Source organism: Phanerochaete carnosa, assembly GCF_000300595.1.
Source record: "Phanerochaete carnosa HHB-10118-sp unplaced genomic scaffold PHACAscaffold_4, whole genome shotgun sequence".
In the NCBI taxonomy this organism is placed as follows: Eukaryota; Fungi; Basidiomycota; class Agaricomycetes; order Polyporales; family Phanerochaetaceae; genus Phanerochaete; species Phanerochaete carnosa.
This window is the reverse complement of record NW_006767631.1, coordinates 2,094,350-2,112,340: the sequence shown is the minus strand read 5'-3', so window position 1 is coordinate 2,112,340 and position 17,991 is coordinate 2,094,350. Positions and strand designations below refer to the sequence as shown.

Genomic DNA, 17,991 nt, shown 5'->3' with positions numbered 1-17,991 from the left:
TAATGAGACAGGGCTGATGGCCGATCAGCAGCTTGTCAGCTAGGCAACCCGCACTCGCCCCGCTCAGGTGAGCTCATTTTTCGCCGTAGCACCACGCGCTTGCCGTGAAGAACCAGACCGCGGAGAACCTGCGCAGCGCAAGCGTGTCCGTCCGGCCATCGCCCACGGCTTCTGAACTCTCCTCACGACGTCCGGCTGAACAAACGGCCCAGCCAAGCCCCGTACAGACTGAATGGAGCGTTTTACACGCCGAGGTGAGTAAGGCCGCTATGGCGGAAGGCAGAAGCGCGAGCCGCCTAGGCAAATTTCCCGTCACAAGCAAGCCTACTGCCTCCGTAAGTTTCCTGGAAAGCCGTGGGACGATCCCTTCGGGAATAGCTCAGGGTTGGCAAGACTAAGTTTGCGTGCCCAAGGACAAGGACCCGCGTCTTTTTTCCCGCAACCATGACAGCGAGGGCGCGCCGCATATGGAAGAAGGCGGATTACGAGACAGTGTGGACGGACATATTCACGCTGGGAAGGCCTTGTTCACTGTGCAGGGGACGTATGAAAATAAGAAGTGAGATGTTTGAGTGAGTTGCGGGAGTGGCATGCGCTGGGGGAGATATCGAGGTGCTGTAATCTTTGTACCGTGCAACTGTCTGCACATTTCGGCAGGACAAGCTTCCCTGTCGCTCCACGACTTCGCGTAACAGAACTACGTCCATCACGAGTACGAAATAGATTACGAGCTTGCCCAGGGCTAGCCCATCGAACAACAAGGGGATTGCCTTTCTGGGAACTAGTGGCCGTAAACTAGCGCCCATCACCAAGCGTGGCGTTGACGTCGCGAAACTGTGCGCCCGCCGCCCGCCAGGAGCCTCCACGTCGCTCGAAACGTCGAGCTCGGGACTGTTGCTGGACGGCGTCCCAGCATCGGCATCTGAAACCGCTTGGGGTCGCTTGGCCGAGTCCCAGCAGGCGTGTGACGCAGATCAGTTCGTGGTAAGCGCGCCCGCAAACACCGTCCATGTATCGCTTCGCTAGTGATACAGGACGACTCTGATCTCTGATGTAAACTTATATAGCCGCCCCGGGGACTCAATTCAGAATTCAGATCTCGCGCTGAGGTATAAGACAGAGGCCCCCTCCCAACACGATTCCGCACCGAGACTCATTTCTCTGCCACTCCTTTACCTGTCTTTATCTACCACTTTTGTACAGAATCGATCCCGGACAGTAGCTAGCTATGCAGTCCATCTCCACCCAGCTCACCCAGCTCTTGAGTAAGTACACAGCCTCTCTCGGCATGGCTCCTCCCTAACTTCTTGCGCGCCAGATATTCAGAGCCCCATCCTTTGCGCGCCCATGGCGTTCGCTTCCACCGCCGACCTTGCTGCAGCCGTGACTGGCAAGGGTGGATACGGCCTCATCGGAGCTGGTATGTCATGGTGTATTTTTTAATAGCTGACCAGCTCATACCTTGCCTTAAGGCTTCGATACTTCCGAGCAACTCAAAGCGTCTCTGCGCTCTACGCGCAAGACCCTGAAGATCGCTGAGGATGCGCCACTTCCGATTGGTGTTGGCCTCCTCGGCTGGATCCTCGACATGACAGAAGCCTCGGAAGACCCTCGTATCCCTGCGGTCCTCGAAGAGAAGATCACCGCCATTTGGTTCGCTTTCGGCAACGACCTCGAGAAGCACGTCAACACCGTGCGCGAGTTCGACGCCAAGCGCGAGCACAAGACTAAGATTTTCGTATGCTGCAACTCCGTCGATGAGGCCATCCGCGCTGCAAACGTGTGGAAGGTCGACGTCATCGTCGCTCAAGGTTTGTTACACTTGCGTCTTCGGCTCGACTTTCTCACTAACGGAGAGAACAGGTGTTGAAGCTGGTGGTCATGGAAGCTCTCACTCTCCTCCGCTCCTTAACTTTATCCCTGCTGTCAAAGCTGCCCTCCCCAACGGCCCGCCTGTTGTCGCCGCTGGTGGTATCGCCACTGGTTCGCAGGTCGCCAGCTTGCTGACCATGGGTGCCGATGGCGTCGTCCTCGGCACGCGCTTTCTCTTCACCCCCGAATGCCAGTACACCGACCAGATGAAGAAGATCCTCGTCGAGTCTAGCTGGGAAAGCACCGAGCGCAGCAATGCGTACGATCAGGCCTTCCAGACCGACTTCTGGCCGTCCCACGTTGACGGCCGTGCCATCTCGACGAACGACGTCATGAAGGACTACAAGGCCGGTCTGCCCCTTGAGGAGCGTATCAACCGCTACAAGGAGGCGACCACTGCTGGCCAGGACTCTCATCTCATCATGTGGGCTGGTGTTGGTGTCGCACAAACCAACGATATCCGTCCTGCTGCGGTACGTTGAATGCTGCCATACGATGTGCGCGTTTACCGATTCCTTCCACAGGAGGTCTTCGAGGAGATCCACACTGACGCTGTCAAGAAGCTGCAAGAGGTCTCGGTCTTGCTGAAGTGAGGGTTGGCTTGACTAATTTAAACGGGTATAAGTTAAACGGAATTTGTTGTATCAAAAGTGTATCAGACAGGTCAAGGAACTCCTATACCCCCTCTGGCTCTTATCCTCCCCCTGGTTCTTCTCTCCCTGGTTCTTATCCCCCTCCTGAATCTTCTCTTCCTGGTCCATATCCTCCTCCTTCCCGTGTTGCTTCGCGCACATCAACTTCGAGCTCGCGGCGGCGGCTGCAGCGCACCAACCTCTTCTCTGTGTGCCAGATATTCTGAAGTTTCTTTTCGGGACTTCTTCGAAAAGTCGGACACTGTCTGGCACTGGGGGGCGCGCTGCTAGATCCTTACCCTACGGGCCTCTGTAATATTCTTGTAGATACTAATCTTTTCGGTATATATATATATATATATATATAACGGACACTAAGTTCATCATTGCGTGACCGGATGAGTCATATGTCCTTTGTGGCTGTCGCGGGTCAAATGTTTCGGTCGGTGTGGTTCGCATCAATTCCGCCCGGCATGGGCTGGGCTCGTTAGTTGCAACGAGCTCGCTTTGAGTCACGACGCCCACCACGCCGACTTTGCTCGGAGTCGTCTGTCTGACCCAAACCGATAGAACCATTCACCTGCAGTATAGCTGTCTTCGTGATGCACGATGTACACAGCCTCGGACACTACGGAGGACTACGGACGGATTATGATTAATGCAAGTAGTTTAAGGCAGATGCCCCTGAACAGGCTGACACCTCAGCTAGTAGACCAGGTATGAAGCAGTATTAATGAGGTATGTCGTCGGGGCGTCTTGAATTTCCGGCATGCTTCCAAGCTGAACGAGGCACGGTCTGTGCGCGTTGATCTGCTTGTTACTGCTTCGACTAGTACTAGTTGCCGCGCGGGTCCGAGCAGCTCTAGTGCATGTGGCAGGACCGCACCGGCACCGCGGGGGACAATTGACGTCGGCGCAGTATTGTATGAAGACTTGTAGATCTGACCCCTTTGCGCAGTGGCACCGAGATCAGGACCGACCTGCATGATCAGACATGTTCGTGGGGCCGTCTAGCCCAGTGGCGTACTCAATAAGATGATTAACACCTCGGAAGGTGGGCGTAGTTAATTTGGAGGGGCATGTCGTCCTCCTCTATTCGCTACCAGGCCTAGGAGGGGTCCTGTAAAAGCACTGTTAGCTCTCTGCGATCGATCCACGTTGCGGGATTCTGTACACATGTCGCAATCGCGGGAAACAGAGCGTCAGATGCTGCGCTAGGTGCCTCTGGCGAGTAATAACGACGCAGTTTCGGCATGTCGATAAGTTACCGTGCATGCCGAAGAATTCAGCCGCATTTACATGCTGGTGGTCCTGCGGTCATCCCAGACGAGCTTCCTCGACAATACGGTAAGACTTGTCTCATCTGTTGTTCACAAAGGCGAGAAGCCCGAGAGTCGGATGTTTTTACTAGCACTTCCCATTTCCATTCGGAAATGACACCCGAAACCAACGGAAAACAATAGCGCTGTTCTTCCAGTATATTTGTTCTTTTGAGCTCTCAGCTGCGATATCGCCCAATTGGAATATCCTGCGTAAATTGGCTTCTCATGGCGGACATTAGTTTTCGCTCATTTCTCTGCTGCTCGCTTTTTTTCCGCAGCTTTCAAACCTAAGACCCTCGTAGCCGGATATCGTTTGAAGCAGGTGTACCCATGGTGCGTCCGACTGAACATTGCATGAAAGTGCAAGCATCAATAGATAGGGTGTACTCATTATGTGACGCGCACAGCACTGAAATTATACTTGTATGCGGGTATCTGCGAAAGCAATTGCACAACAATGTCCTATGAGCCTACTCAGCGATTATGTTCAGCTGTGACGAAGCCTAGTCGTCGGCCTCTTCCGATAGCTGGAGCCTCTCAACACATATCCGGGCGACCAACTCCCCGTCAATTGGGATTTCGTTTCCCTGGAAGCCCTCGGGGTATGCAACAGGTGGAACGTCGGGTCGGGTAAACGCTCTGCGAAAGTGAAGACTGGTAAGATTCATGGCGTTTATTGCAGACGGAGCGAGCGTACCTGTCCCCCCAGAAGCCATAGTGGACCATGCCCAGCGCACGCGTTGTGTATTCGTAGTCGTGCGCGAAACCGCCGGGGTAGAAGAACTCCATAACGGTCGACCGTGGAGTGGGTCGCATCCACAGTAGCGAGGTCAAACCATTACCATGCACACCCATCATGATCTAAATGCGATCTAAGCAGTAGCTTCGACACACAGAGTGACGTTGACGTACCGTTGTCCTTCCGGCGAGAACCATCTGCTCTGCACGCGAGAGCTTGTCCATGCTGACGACGTTGACCTCGTAGCCATGGAAGTCCCTGAGCTTGTACAGCTCCTCCACGAGTCGCTCGTGGTGCTCCTGAATCAGCATACGGCGACCCCACCCTTGGCGAGAGATATATGTGATCACGGGGGTTCGCTCCCCATATTTTTGCAGGACATCCTCCGTCAAACCTGCGGCGCCGACGACGTGGTTCCGGACAGGCTGCCACCAGTTGACGCTCCCTGGCAAGGCGAATGCATTTCCGGCCGTCCGCTGGGTACGCAGGAAGATGTGACCGTGAATTGCAGCAGCACGGTCAGCCAAGATGGAGCGGTCAAGGACGTAGGTGTGGCCGCTATTAGCGCGCTCATTCCAATCGTCCATGAACTCCATGGTGATGGAAGGGAATGCGTTAAACAGAACCCATTGGTTCATTGCGGCATAGTCGCGCCAGTTAGCCGCGTCAATACGGGTCATAAGCATACGGCGTGGTGCAGGAAGGTCGGTCTCGCCGCTTGGCGGAATGTTAGGGTCGAGCGAAGAGTGAGTTCTCCAGAAACCGAAAATTAGCTCGGCGGACCAGTGGTAGTAGTGAGTGATACTGCGAAGCGTCAGGTTGGCCACCATTCCTAAGTGCAAAAAGCTGCTCACAATTGCTTGGGGTCGTTCGCTACCCACTTCAAAAGAAGTCAGGACGTAAAGCCACTATCAAAAGGCGTGATACGCACAGTAATACCATCCAAACGTTCCGCCTGTGTGCCAAGCAGCCCCCGGGCCTCATCTGTATCTATTATACGCATGTCCTTGTCGGTTGGAAGGCGTTTGGCTTCATCGGCAGTCCCAGTGGTGAGATAGATACCACTCGAGATTATGAGCTCCAGATCCGGGATCTCCTCCTTGTTCTCTGTGACGACGTAGAACGTGCCGTTTCTGAAGTAGAGTCTGTCGAACATGGTCCATCCTGAGCAAATGCCAACAATGAGTTCTCCCACTCTACGAAGGTCGTGACAAGGAGCGTAACAAGTCTGTCCCAGAGAAAGGGATATGACCAAAAAGTCGTGTGTCGTGTGAAAAGAATATGTGTAGTTAGAGTGCACATAGTCACGTACCTGGGACATGTACCACTATATCAGTCTCCGGGACCTGACCCATCCCCCAGACTAGAGGTGCGCTCAGTGATTGCAAGGAATACTTCGATTCCAGCGTGACTGGCGCAACGTCTTCTGTCTCCTCGCCATACAGATTCGACCGAAGCCTGGTACTGTCGGACAAAGATCCGCCTGGCGTTTTGTATGTTGTTGGGAAGGTGAGAAGGAAGACCAGCAAGCCTCCAAGGAGGAATATTTCCCGTACTGTTGGCATAAAAGGTGGCATGACGGTCTACGCGGAGCAGACTGAGGGCATAAAGGTTCTCCTTCAACGGCTTGGCGTATCTCCAAGGTTCGTGTCCCGGTAGGAAAAGTGGAATTTACTGGACGGCAAATTGAAGGACGTGTTTGCTAGGAGCAAAGAATGAAGTAGACAGCTGTAAGCGCCTGCAGAGCTTTTGGCCAGATAAGATAAGATAATCCTGACCACGTGATTATCGCGCTGCGTCTCGAATCCCATCCCCCCCGCACGAACTGTCTTGCCGATCATGTCGCACACTTCTCGAAATACTGCTCAGGAGCGCAAGGCTACCTACAAGACGCCTCCGGCGACAGTGAGGAACGCATCCACCTCGCAAGAAGCCCGACGTCAGAAGGTGCGCATCACGCCAGCTCGCAGCTGACGATCCCAGCACTCACAGAGATCCTCCTGTGCCAGGCTCTGGAAGAGCAGAAGCGTGTGCGCAGCTCTCTCCAGTCTCAGCACGGCATGCTCGATTGACGCGAAACCCTTCCGAATCCGTGTCATTTTTGCAGCGGCGCGCCGAGCGATTCGACTCCTCGCGGCAGCTCGACTTCTTTGCGGACTTGACGCTTGGGCGGTCGGATGACGACGACGAGGGCACCGAGCCCGCGGAGCCCGTGCGTGAAGGTGTGGCTCAATTTGCGACGCTCCTGCCTCCGGCAGCTGCGGGCCCGTCCCAGCCCCCGACTACCGCAGACGGCACACCCAGGCCCATGCAAGACGATGCGCTCCCGGCGGCGTTTGGCACCACGAAGAAGAAGGGCAAGCACAATAAGAAGAGGCGTGGCGGCGCATCGAAGGGGCAGCCGACGAAGCCGAATAGCAAGTGGGCGGACAAGTGTATGTACGCGGAGCTGCTCGAGATAACGGAGGACACGGAGATGAGCGAGTGGAGCACGAGTCAGAGGGCAGATGGCATACCGCAGGACATCCAGTCTGGATGGGTCGCAATGACCCCCGTGCCAGCTGGCAAGCGGTGTTTGGCCATCACGCATGCACCTTCTGGGATTGCGGGACTGGGTGAGGAAAAGCGTGCTCGCGAACGCGTTGTAGCTGAATCCTACTCTTATCCCGTGCAGTTTCGAACACAACCTTGCGCTCACGGCTCTTGGGCAAATGTCTCATGAAGCCGTTTCCCTCAAGTCTACCTTCGCACACTGTGCTGGACTGCATTCTGGACGAGGATTGGCGCGACAACGGTATTCTTCATATATTGGATGTGGTCAAATGGAAGGGTCAGGATATTGCAGACTGCGAGACACCCTTCCGGTGCGTCATCGTCGCTTGTCATCAATTCACGTCTGACTTTTGCTTCATAGATTTTGGTGGCGAGATACCCGCCTCTCTGAACTGGCGTCGTTGCCTCCGCCTTCAATCAAACCTGAACCGTCAGCCAGTCAATATCACTTCGCATACCCCACAACCCTGCTCCCTATACCCTACCACACGAACCTATCCCTAGACCATCTGCTCAATAGTCTAATTCCAACGACAAGGGTGGCACGTACAATCTCGATATCCGTGCCCAACTACACTTCGATGTCTCAAGAATTGAGCGGCATGGACATCGACGCTTCGGCAACCGTCGAGCTCAAAACTGAGGATATGGTCGTGAAGTCAGATGGGATACTTCTCTATGTCGCACAGGCTACATATGAGCCTGGGACGAGCCCTTTGAGTCTGTGGGTGCCGGTACGAGCGTACATACAGGACGAGGTCACCGGGCATCCTCAGAGTATCGACACGGCGGAGGGCCCTCTAGATGTGTTTGAGCGGTACGTCCCCTTGAGTGGCATATTTTCAGGTACATGACTGACGGAGACCCTTAGGTTGATACGAAGGCGGCTCGTGCAGGGATACTGTGCCGCCGATGCCATGGAGCCTTAGTATCCTACGTATTCATTGTCATACCTTTCCATCAGGCTTATGTAGGATGATCTCATTCTTGGTTAGTGGGCACGAGCATACTGATACTGTTCATGCTCGAACCCCGGCGCGCGAACCCGGGCAGTCGTTGGCCTTAAAGGTGACATGGACCGGTATGGAAGACTAAAATTCCACTCTGCTGAACTCAAACAGAGCCCGAGGTGGTGGTTTCCGAGTGTCGACATGGGCGAGGGAAATCTGTGGAGCCATGTTGGTAATGATAAACTGGAGTGCAGGGAGGGGGCTCACTATGTCTTTGTTCCCCCGATCCAACGCGTACCACGCTTTCCGGGTTCTGCTGTCCCAGATGCTGGGCCCAGGGCAGTCAAGGTGCTACGACGAGCTGCATGGACCCACTCACATGTACAAGTTCTCTGGCCCGACAGGTGTAACAGCCCATTCAGTGGCCTGGTCGCCCGCCAGGACAAGTGCGACTGCAGCGTCGCTGACGGACGAAGCGGCTTTTTCGCGGTAGGTTAAGACGTACATCCCATTTTCGGACCGTCTGACTTGCCACTAAAGCGTGTCACCGATATCAGCGTTTTATATACATAATACCCTGAAAAATGTTTACTTGCCGGGTACGGCGAGTGTGTATTCGGGAGCGTGCGTATCGTCTCGTAGACCTCGTTGGACCCGATAGCGTAAGCGTTGCTCGACTCCCGAGAGCCGATGTAGTAGGAGCCATCCGGCAGAGGCATCCCTGGGACATACATCATCGACAAGAGAGATGATAAAAACTGAAGTCTGCCGCGGACAAGAAAGCTCTTGGATCACGACTATATACATGTCATCAGCGTCTGGGCTTTCGCTCTAACTCGTCCCTCGTATCGGACTGATGTTGGTGCCGGATGCCTGACAGATGCGAACAACGAGACGGGATATGGGGAGGCTTGGCTGGCCACATGATGGCATGCTGAACGTGAAGAACCGCCGGCGAGCAGCTCTTTATGTAAAACTTATGAAGCGGGAGGTAAGCCTGGGGAGCACCCGGTGCCCGGGGGCAGCGCGCGCCACAAAGCCCGCGTCTAACGAAACCGGTTGTTACTGTGTACACAACCGATGTTCGCGATGTGAATGGCAATGCTTCGTGGAGCTGATAAAATATTATATTTCCCTGACAGAGAGCACCTGGTGTAAACCGAAGGGGGGCACTTGTAATTTCCTGCAACGGGGTAGCCACGCCCGCCAGTGGCATTCATATCCAAGCAGCACTGAGAGGCACGGTTTGCTCCCAATCTGGACGAGGCGATGAAAGTCGTCACAGCCTCTCGGGATGAGGCGGACCTCACCTCGTAAGACAAGGACGTTAGACCCGGAGGCTTTTCAAAATAGCTACCGAGGCGTGTTTGATGTCATCTGTCAAACTTGTCAACTTTAGTCCGTGCTGAATTCACGAGGACTTCGGAGATGAGAGCGGGCGCGCGCAAATGTTGCGCCACCCACATTGCTATCCGGCGCTGAGCTGGGTGTTGCCGGCTTGGAGCAGCTTTGATCGGACCACTCGAGAGGGATGGCCCCGCAAGCCACCAGTGTCGGGAGCAGACGAAAATCATGCGACCCTTGCCGGACTTCAAGCTTTCAAGCTTTCAAGCTAGAAGCTTGGCAGTGAGCCGAGACACCCGAGGTCAATCTTCTCGCGAGATCGCGGCCGAGTGGTCCAGTATTGCGTATTGCTCGCTGGACCTGCGGATTGACATGACCGTCCTCATTTTCTGGTTGAAATCCTTGTGAGATAAAGTCGACGTGTCCACTCTGCAAAGCAAAGGGGGGTGGCCTTATCCGCCTTGGCTAATAGCATCTTATCGGCACATAGTCTGCTAAAGGGAAGGAAATGGTCACAGGACGTGCGCAGATAAAAAGTGCCTAGTACTAATACATGTTATCCGAAAGAAAGGAATATCAGCTAAAGCACAACAGTCATACAGATAAGGCATAGGTCGTGAGCAATAACAGAAGAAATTAGGCTATAGAAAGGGACTAGAGAGTATCAAATCATCCGGGAAGCCGCGCACGACAACTAGAGCTCGCAGCTCGCGATCTCTTGCTCGGCCTCCAGCGCGACATGCACGCGCTCGTGACGTGGGAGCAGGTGGATTCTGTAGGGCATAGGGGTGCGGCCAGAGGTGCCCTCGTATTCCTCCAGCGAAATCGGCTCGGTCGGAAGCTCGTGAATGGTGAACGCCCAGAGCAGGCGGGAGATCGCGAGGAAGAGGATGCGTTCGGCGACATTAATTCCTGGGCAGATCCGACGGCTGGAACATATGCTCATGAGGCGCTGTTTCATCCGACGCGAGGGGAGAAGTGGAACTTACCCGGCACCGAATGACCAATGGTCGCGCTCCATGGCGTTAGACTGGTTCACCGACTCCGCAGAGCTCAATTTGTCACCGAGATAGCGGTCAGGGTTGAACGTATACCTGAGCGGAGGTGTCAGACAAATTGTGTCGCGGACAATAAGACATGGAAAAGCGGGAAAAGAACAAACGTACGGATCAGGGTATCGCGCTTCGTTGTGATGGAGCGTGAAGCAGTTCAAGATCACCGCGGCGCCCTTGGGAATGTACATGCCGTTATACACGAAATCTTCAATCGAACTGTGCGGCGTCGCGTTCCAGAACGGCGCGTGGACGCGCAGGACCTCCTTGATGATCGCACGAATGAAGGGTAGGCTCTTCTCGTCTTCGGCGACGGGCCAGCGGTCCCTGCCCACGACAGTGTCCAGCTCATGATGCGCACGCGCCTGGATGTCCGGATGCTTGCCAATGAGCGCGAGGAACCATTGAATAATTCCGGAAGTCTGCAACGGAAATTGCGATCAGTGGCCCGCCCTCCTATTGTGTTGCGGATGCGAAACCGCCTCACCGAATGGACGCCGCCGATGGCGAACGCAGCGCAGAGCATGCACACGTCCTCCCAGTCCAGCTTCTCCTGCTGCCGGCCCTCAATCAAGACCTTGGCGAGGCAGTGCGGGACGTCCTCGTGCGCGTCCATGCGTGCCTTGACGGCCATGACCATTGCGCCGTACACCTCGATGAAGTCGCTGTGCAGCTTCTCGGCGCGGGCATGGGTCCTGTTCGGCAGCCACTGCAGCGGCTCGATGAAGTCAACGAGGTTCGCAAATGGCCCTAATTTCCGACCTGTCTCAGCATTCCGTCGTGTGCACAGCCAGGCACAGCTATGGCTCACCGGTCAAGTCGTTGAACTCCATGGCCATGGCAAGGATGCGCTTGATGAGCGGATCCGTGGTCGAATCCGTGCGGGTGCCAAAGGCCACTGTCAACATGTTGCTAGGGACCATAGTAAGCGATACAGCTTTGTTCATCGTGAGACGCGGACTTACTTGAGAGTGTAACGACCGGTGTAATGAGCGGGGTTAATCGGAAGAGCGCCTTGCATAGACTCCATATACATAGACCTTATCATAATGCGAGACTCGTAATCGAGGGCGTCATTATAGCCCTGGATCGCCCTAGGCGTCAGAAGCTGAGCGGCGACCTTCCTGTGCTGACGCCTGCAAAGACGAAGGTCAACTTAAGAAGAAGACTAAAACCTTAAGCGTGGGATGACATACCAAGTCTCGCCATAGGGAGAACCGGAGATAGCACGACCCCTCAGGACGGTCTGGTTCTTGATGAAGTACTGCTTGCGACTCGAGAAGATGGAGCCGTTATTGACAAGCAGCTCACGGGCGACGTTGGCATCGGAGACGACGACATAGAGCTGGTTGCCGATGTAGAAGGAGTAGAGCGGGCCGAACTTCTGGGCCCACGCGTGCAGGGTGCGTTCAGGATAGTCCGGGAGGGAGGGGAGTCGAAGAAGAGGACCGGGAGGGATCGAGTTTCCGTTCTTGTCGACGAGGTTCTTGCGGAAGAAGAAAGGGAGGACAACATACAGGGTGGCAGCTACGATAAGGAAAAAGGCTAAGTTTGCATTGAGGGTCTGAGTGACGAGAATATCAGCAGGATGTTGTGGAAAATGGCAGTAATGGCTGGCACGTACAGTTGGGAGAAGATGAAGGGGAGAGGTGGAGACGACGTTCATGGTGAAGAGATGATTCGAAGAACAAATGTAACAGGACAGTGAAGAAGTCGAAAGGGCCGTGAAGTGAGGACGCATCCGCGGCGCGGTTTTTATATGTCGAAACCACCCCGCCCTGTCCTGCCCCGCCCTACCCCGCCTGAGATCAATACGGAGCGCGAGCAGCCATGCACACGTGCTGACTGTCCGTAGAGGTTAGGCGTGTGGAGGTCGAAGGCTAGTCCTAGTGTGGCTTAATCTCGTGAGCCCATCCGGACTGCCGAACAGATCCTCATTGGATAGGAATGCTGTTAGAGCAGAATTAGAGGAGTCGCACGAAGAAGTGACTGATTTCTGCGGACGTATATCAGGAAAAAAAGCACTAGTCGTGTATCCGCAATCGCATGCGTCCCTTCGGCAGAAGTGATCGGGATGCAATCGCAACCTGCCATGGATCATACGCCGAGTGCGCAAGGAACATAGCCAAATCCGAGGTCGTAGATGGTCTCCCATCACGGAGCAGCGTATATTGCCAATCTAACGGCATGCCACAGGAGCACGCCTGTCTGTCACAGCTACAAAAGAAAAGTTAGACTATTTTCTCAGTTTTTTTTTGTTAGGGACTCTGCGTACGACTGAAGCTAACTGAAGGTTCTGTGGCGGCGCGACGCTCGTATGCCAGTGCTAATCGGCTCGCTGGCGCACCCGATAAATAGGCTCTGATTCTCAAGGACAATCGAGAGGCCAAAGGCGAGGATTGGTACGAAAAGATCGACTGTTCCCTTAGTAGCCCGTGAGCTGACAGTCTATGCACACCACTGGGCACGGGCTGACTCACCTTGTAACGTTGTTGTCAATCGCTCGGCTGTTGCCTTCGAACAGGCGCGCCTGTCGGGGAGACTTCACCCGCGTCTATTGCTGGAGTTAACGCGCCGCCTTTTGCAGATCTATAGAAGGATGCCGCGAGATAAGCTCGCCGTAATGACTCGACCATTACACGGCTATTGAGGCACACTCACAGACACCCGCAGTACAGCTTTCGTGGCACACACGGGCATTTATGAGTACCTGTGGTTTGCGGCACTTGGTTTCGGATTTTGATAGACTACACGCGTGGATACGCTCGCACCGCTTTGACTTTGTCTTCACCTGCGGACGACACTTTTGATACGGTATTTTGCGTACCTGGTTTGGTTTTGATTGTAGTCGGTGCAGTGTCAGCACATGCACTAGCCTGCGCTGTTCTGTGATTCTCGCGAATCGAACATCACCACTGGCCCCCTTTGACTTGAACTCTTGCTCTGTACGCTCACTCTCGTAGATGTCCGCCCGCCTCCTGATAAGCTTCTCCCGGATATGCGCTTCGCGTTCGTCAGCACGGAGGAAAGATGACATACCAGCCGTTCCGAAGCGATCTCAGGTCCTGCGGGCCGTGGTGGCAACGACAGCGTCTGAGTATGAATTGGTAAGTACTTGCCGACTATCCCGCAGACGGGGCCCTCCCGAACCCAAGGAATACGATATTGGCACTGATGCAAGGTTTAGACACGCACCGCTGAGAAAGACAAGGCACCCGCGGACTGTCCGACGGGAGCTCTGTGTGGCTAGTGCACGGAACAGCACGCCCATGAGCTCGGATCCACACGTATTATAATTACCGTTTGCTGGTGGAGGTACGGTTGTCCCAAAGTCACTCTAGCACGCACGGAATTTTCCGTGTGGAACAATCCGACACGGGCTCCGCTCGGCTTTCCCCGAGCTTTGCAGTATGACAAAAGGCCTCTGAGGCATAAACTGCATCCTAAAAACTTGCACAATAAACTACAGGTTACTGACTCTATCCCCTATCGGATTGCTATCACTACTCATAGTACTCATCGTCAAAGTGCGTGAGAAGTGCCTTACCCCGCAATTAGCCTCCGGTCATGCCTTCCAAGACTACTGTACAGAGAGTTTGACATATTCGCCTGCTTGAACATGTAAGCCAGTACCTTATTCCTGCAGCTCATCGATGAATCTCTGATTACACGACAACTTTCTGCGCTGATTCGAAAGCCGCAGCCAGCTCCGTCTGACAGCTTCGGCTTGAGGCTCGTTGCCTACCAGAGTCGTGAGCCGGACCCTGGGCCGTGTCAAGCCGAATCGCACCCGGCTCACAACTTGGAGAGCTTAGCACCACAGAACAATGCCCAATCAAGCTTAATCCAACTTTAATCCTACACGCTGCGCCGTCGGAGACGACTCGGAGCGCAGTGACGTCGGGCTTGACCGCACCGAGGTGGAATGAAGACGGACACGAGCTGCGGCCACTCTTCGAACCGGCCCCTTGTCGGGGCGTTGTGGCGTGGTGTTCAACAGCCGCGACGCGCGGGAGCTGAACGTTTGGACGGTTGCCGTGAGACACGGGCCGACTCGCCTGAGCTTGCCGTGTCGCGTTGAATGGGACCCGCAACCGAGACAACGCGTCGGACTCGCGTCCATGCCGCGCGGCCGACGCAAAGGAGCAGCTCGTCAGATCATTATCTAGCACAGCGTACTAGACGTTGGACTGGTGACTGTACGAGGCACCCCAGGAGTGCCCTCACCATCACTTCGACAACGCTACAGTTTGAAATATTCTGTAAACATTCCTTGGGAATTACATGACCATACACGTAGTACTTGCAGATATACACTTGCTTTTGTACCCAAACACCCGCGGATGAGCGCGAACGAGTGAGCATTAGAAAAAAAAGGGGGTCAAGGAAGAAAGGGGTGTATAATACACACAATATCGCAGCTCAAGATGAGCATCAACAGATACAACGCCACTCTAGTAGTGATAGGATGGACAATATAGCTACGGCAAGGCAGGGCGATCTCAAGGCTGATCGGCGGAGTCGCTGCCGCCCACGCTCTCCTTGCCGTCCTTGTGGGAGACGACGATCGTCTTCGAGTTTGAGTGCATGTGCATCGGCTCGCGGCCGCCCGTCGTCGGGAGGACGTCGCCATGCGAGTGCGTGTCGTCGTGGAAGTTGTGGCCCGCAGCCGCGTCGATGCCGACGTAGTCGTACGCGAACTCGCCCATCTCGGCGTCGTCCATGCCGAGGATCTCGGTCTCCTCGTCGCAGCGCATGCGCAGGCCCGGGATGAAGTGCATGATCCACAGGATGATCGTCTGCAGCAGAAGACGAGGAGAGAACTGTGTCAGCAAAAAGAAATTGCGGTGCGAATGCACGGAGGAGACGCACGGTCATCACGAAGGAGTAGGCCAGGCCGGACGTTGAGTCTGCAAGCTGGTACGCGAGCTGGATGTAGTGGTGGTCGAGCCAGCCGCCGTTGATGACAGTGATGCCGTCGAAACCGGCGACGCTCTTCTGCGCGAACAGACCGGTAAGCAGATTGCCGACGATGCCGCCGATAGCGTGCGACGCGAAGATCTGTGCGCCAGATAGAGCGTGAGCGAGACACCAAAGAAAGGAAATCCCGGCAAGCATACATCAAGACAGTCGTCGTAGTGGAAAAAGAACTTGAGCTGCGTGGCAAAATTGCAGACGGTGCCCGCCATGAAGCCGAAGAGAACGGCAGCCGCTGTTTGGAGAAGGATGGGTGCACGGTCAATATCACAAGGAGCCCCACAGATGTGATAAAGTACTGACGAGATCCGACAAAGCCTGATCCCGGAGTGATGGCGACCAAGCCAGCGATTGCACCCGAGCAGAAACCAACTGCGGACCATTTGCGCTCGAGGCGGTAGTCCTGAGTAACGCCACTACGGGTCAGCATGGGGCTTGCGTGGTAAAACACGAGCCAGAAACGTACCCAGAACATCCAGGTCAGGCCACCGACGGAGGCAGCCAAGTTGGTGACAATGCACGCCTGAACAGCGCGCAGGTTGGCAGAGAGAGCAGAGCCGCCATTGAACCCGAACCAGCCGAACCAGAGGAAGACCGTGCCAAGCACAACGTAGGTAGTATTGTGGGGTTTGTAAGCAAGACGCTCAGTGCCGTAGCCTCGACGCTTGCCGAGATAAATCGAGATGGCGAGGGCAGCCGTACCTGACGAGATATGAACGGGCGTGCCCCCTGCAAAGTCGAGACCGCCCATGACGAAGGCCCAGCCGTTGGAGTTCCATGTCCAGCAGGCAATCGGGTCGTAGACGATGGTCGACCAAACGAAAGTGAAAACGATTGTGGGACCGAGCCGTGCGCGTTCTGCGACGGCACCGAGGGCGAGTATGGGAGTGATGGCCGCGAACATCAGCTGGAAGACACAGAACGCAATGGAGGGAATGCGTGTGCTGCCAATGGAGGGTTTCTCGAGGACGCCTTTGAGACCGAAATAGCCTGTACCGCTGCGTCAGCGACGTGCTCCGCAGTATTGCTGCTTTCCTGAGAGCGATGCTTACGAAGGTCACCGATGTACCTGCTAGCACCATCGCTGAATGCAAGGGAGAAGCCCCAGAAGAACCACTGCGAGATAGAGATAAAAATAAAAATAAAAATGGGCATTGTTGATACGACCAGACCGCAGAGACTTGCCTGGAAGGACACGGTCGCGAGAACCGTCATGGAGAGCCATATCATGGAGAGGGCGCTCTTCCGGCGTAGCAGACCTGAATAGAAGAAGCCGACGCCTGGAATCATGATCCACACGAGGGCGGTGGAGGCGAGAACCCAGGCGATGTCGCCCAGGTTATAGACGACATTTTCCTGTTGGACAGGATCGAACCACACGAGCGATCCGGCTAGAGGACGACGCGGTGAGTATCGTAGTGTGCGCGTACGACGGGAACGGGACACTCACAGGCGTCGTATGTGACGTTGACCATGGGGACTATGCACTGCTTGTGCCGGCGTCGACGAGAGGGCAGACGCCTTGGAAGGTGAAGGTTCGTGAAAAGAAGCAGGCCAGTAGGCAGGGACAGTTTTGTGCGGGCTGTTATCTGTGTAGCGCCCTTCGGGGTGCACTTGGCGGGTGCGCGGGATCAAAGGATGTCAAATGGCCGAGTGCATCCCCTCTCTCACTTATCAGCCAATGGCTGCCCTTCCAGCTTCCAGGCTTATCGCATAGCCTTGGCTCTGGACGCGATGCCAGAGCTTCTTTTCCTGTACCTGCCCATCGGCGTTCTGTGGCTACCCGAGCTTCGCTCTGTAATGCTAGAGGATCCGGAGGTCATTGAGGACTCTTTGAGACACGGATCATGATCACAGTCGGGACGAGGCCGCCACCGCGACAAACGTCCCAGATTGGCGTTCCGCGCGTTTCAAGTGAATGAGCATGACTATTCAAACGTTCACAGTGCACCTACGCCAGGCAGTAATATGTAATATCTGGCGAAACAAGCGTACTACACAGCCAAGCAGCGAGCATCTGGCCGGGCCTGGTGTTCGGACGAGACACAAACCAGCACCTACGACAGACACTCGCCAATATCTGGCCTCCGGAAAGGCGTTGCACAGCACATCAATCGTCTCAGTTGCAAGCGTGCTTCTGAGCTATGTCGGCGTTATGTAGGTCGAGATGAGAGCTTGAGCAGGCTCTAGGACATGTTTAAATGCGCGGATGCCTTAATGACCGTGGAGTCCGGACATGGCTCCCTAGGCGCCCAAACGCTGGCAGCCCCACCCACCGACGTGAGTGCAGCAAGCTTCTCGTCCCCCGCGATCTGTTGACCCCCCAGATCTGCGAGCAAACCATCGAGGAGTCTATCATGTCCTTACCTTCTGCGAGAGCGTCTTCGAAACAAAGCGTCCACCGTGGAGATCGTCACTGCCTAGGCGCCGGTACGCCCAGATATGTTGCATTCACGAGAGAAATTTGGAACTTTTTGGTCGCAAAAAATATGCGAAAACAGCCTGAAAAAATAAGTAAGAAAATGCCATATTTTTCCTCCCGGTATCCGG

The 17,991-nt window shown here is 54.9% G+C and overlaps 5 protein-coding genes across 5 annotated transcripts; 2 read left to right on the top strand and 3 right to left on the bottom strand.

Annotated features, from left to right (window-relative positions):
• The first annotated feature begins 626 nt into the window (after positions 1-626).
• Positions 627-2,880, top strand: PHACADRAFT_141840 (uncharacterized protein). The gene is made up of 5 exons (XM_007394629.1): positions 627-1,265; positions 1,319-1,420; positions 1,473-1,811; positions 1,864-2,345; positions 2,397-2,880. The coding sequence occupies exons 1-5, from the start codon at positions 1,229-1,231 to the stop codon at positions 2,463-2,465; spliced, it is 1,029 nt and encodes a 342-aa protein (XP_007394691.1). The 5' UTR covers positions 627-1,228; the 3' UTR covers positions 2,466-2,880.
• A 1,325-nt stretch (positions 2,881-4,205) lies between these two features.
• Positions 4,206-6,139, bottom strand: PHACADRAFT_254213 (uncharacterized protein). The gene is made up of 6 exons (XM_007394628.1): positions 5,878-6,139; positions 5,497-5,729; positions 5,420-5,445; positions 4,739-5,369; positions 4,524-4,687; positions 4,206-4,465 (listed from the first exon to the last, which is right to left on the bottom strand). The coding sequence occupies exons 1-6, from the start codon at positions 6,128-6,130 to the stop codon at positions 4,330-4,332; spliced, it is 1,443 nt and encodes a 480-aa protein (XP_007394690.1). The 5' UTR covers positions 6,131-6,139; the 3' UTR covers positions 4,206-4,329.
• Positions 6,140-6,404: 265 nt separating this feature from the next.
• Positions 6,405-8,297, top strand: PHACADRAFT_141835 (uncharacterized protein; the record flags this gene model as incomplete). Its single annotated transcript, XM_007394627.1, has 5 exons — positions 6,405-6,512; positions 6,575-6,595; positions 6,673-7,180; positions 7,240-7,429; positions 7,480-8,297. 5 exons carry the CDS (start codon positions 6,405-6,407, stop codon positions 7,970-7,972), a joined length of 1,320 nt encoding a protein of 439 aa, XP_007394689.1. The 3' UTR covers positions 7,973-8,297.
• Positions 8,298-10,106: 1,809 nt separating this feature from the next.
• PHACADRAFT_194437 (uncharacterized protein) lies at positions 10,107-12,130 on the bottom strand (the record flags this gene model as incomplete). Its single annotated transcript, XM_007394626.1, has 8 exons — positions 10,107-10,341; positions 10,402-10,506; positions 10,579-10,886; positions 10,952-11,214; positions 11,276-11,376; positions 11,430-11,600; positions 11,661-12,028; positions 12,089-12,130. 8 exons carry the CDS (start codon positions 12,128-12,130, stop codon positions 10,107-10,109), a joined length of 1,593 nt encoding a protein of 530 aa, XP_007394688.1.
• Positions 12,131-14,648: 2,518 nt separating this feature from the next.
• On the bottom strand, positions 14,649-17,079 carry PHACADRAFT_118885 (uncharacterized protein). The gene is made up of 8 exons (XM_007394625.1): positions 16,892-17,079; positions 16,627-16,832; positions 16,494-16,557; positions 15,908-16,431; positions 15,745-15,844; positions 15,585-15,676; positions 15,337-15,525; positions 14,649-15,263 (listed from the first exon to the last, which is right to left on the bottom strand). The coding sequence occupies exons 1-8, from the start codon at positions 16,914-16,916 to the stop codon at positions 14,967-14,969; spliced, it is 1,497 nt and encodes a 498-aa protein (XP_007394687.1). The 5' UTR covers positions 16,917-17,079; the 3' UTR covers positions 14,649-14,966.
• Between the last annotated feature and the right edge of the window lie 912 nt (positions 17,080-17,991).

Excerpts from the sequence above, each read along its gene's own strand:
- PHACADRAFT_141840 (XM_007394629.1), top strand. The coding sequence starts at position 1,229 with ATGCAGTCCATCTCCACCCAGCTCACCCAGCTCTTGA. Across the intron at positions 1,266-1,318 it reads CCAGCTCACCCAGCTCTTGA|ATATTCAGAGCCCCATCCTT; the intron begins GTAAGTACACAG and ends CTTGCGCGCCAG. Across the intron at positions 1,812-1,863 it reads CGACGTCATCGTCGCTCAAG|GTGTTGAAGCTGGTGGTCAT; the intron begins GTTTGTTACACT and ends CGGAGAGAACAG.
- PHACADRAFT_254213 (XM_007394628.1), bottom strand. The coding sequence starts at position 6,130 with ATGCCAACAGTACGGGAAATATTCCTCCTTGGAGGCTTGCTGGTCTTC. Across the intron at positions 5,730-5,877 it reads TATAGTGGTACATGTCCCAG|GATGGACCATGTTCGACAGA; the intron begins GTACGTGACTAT and ends GCATTTGCTCAG. Across the intron at positions 5,446-5,496 it reads AACGTTTGGATGGTATTACT|TGGGTAGCGAACGACCCCAA; the intron begins GTGCGTATCACG and ends CTTCTTTTGAAG.
- PHACADRAFT_118885 (XM_007394625.1), bottom strand. The coding sequence starts at position 16,916 with ATGGTCAACGTCACATACGACGCCT. Across the intron at positions 16,833-16,891 it reads CAACGTCACATACGACGCCT|CCGGATCGCTCGTGTGGTTC; the intron begins GTGAGTGTCCCG and ends GTCGTCCTCTAG. Across the intron at positions 15,264-15,336 it reads CCTACTCCTTCGTGATGACC|ACGATCATCCTGTGGATCAT; the intron begins GTGCGTCTCCTC and ends CTTCTGCTGCAG.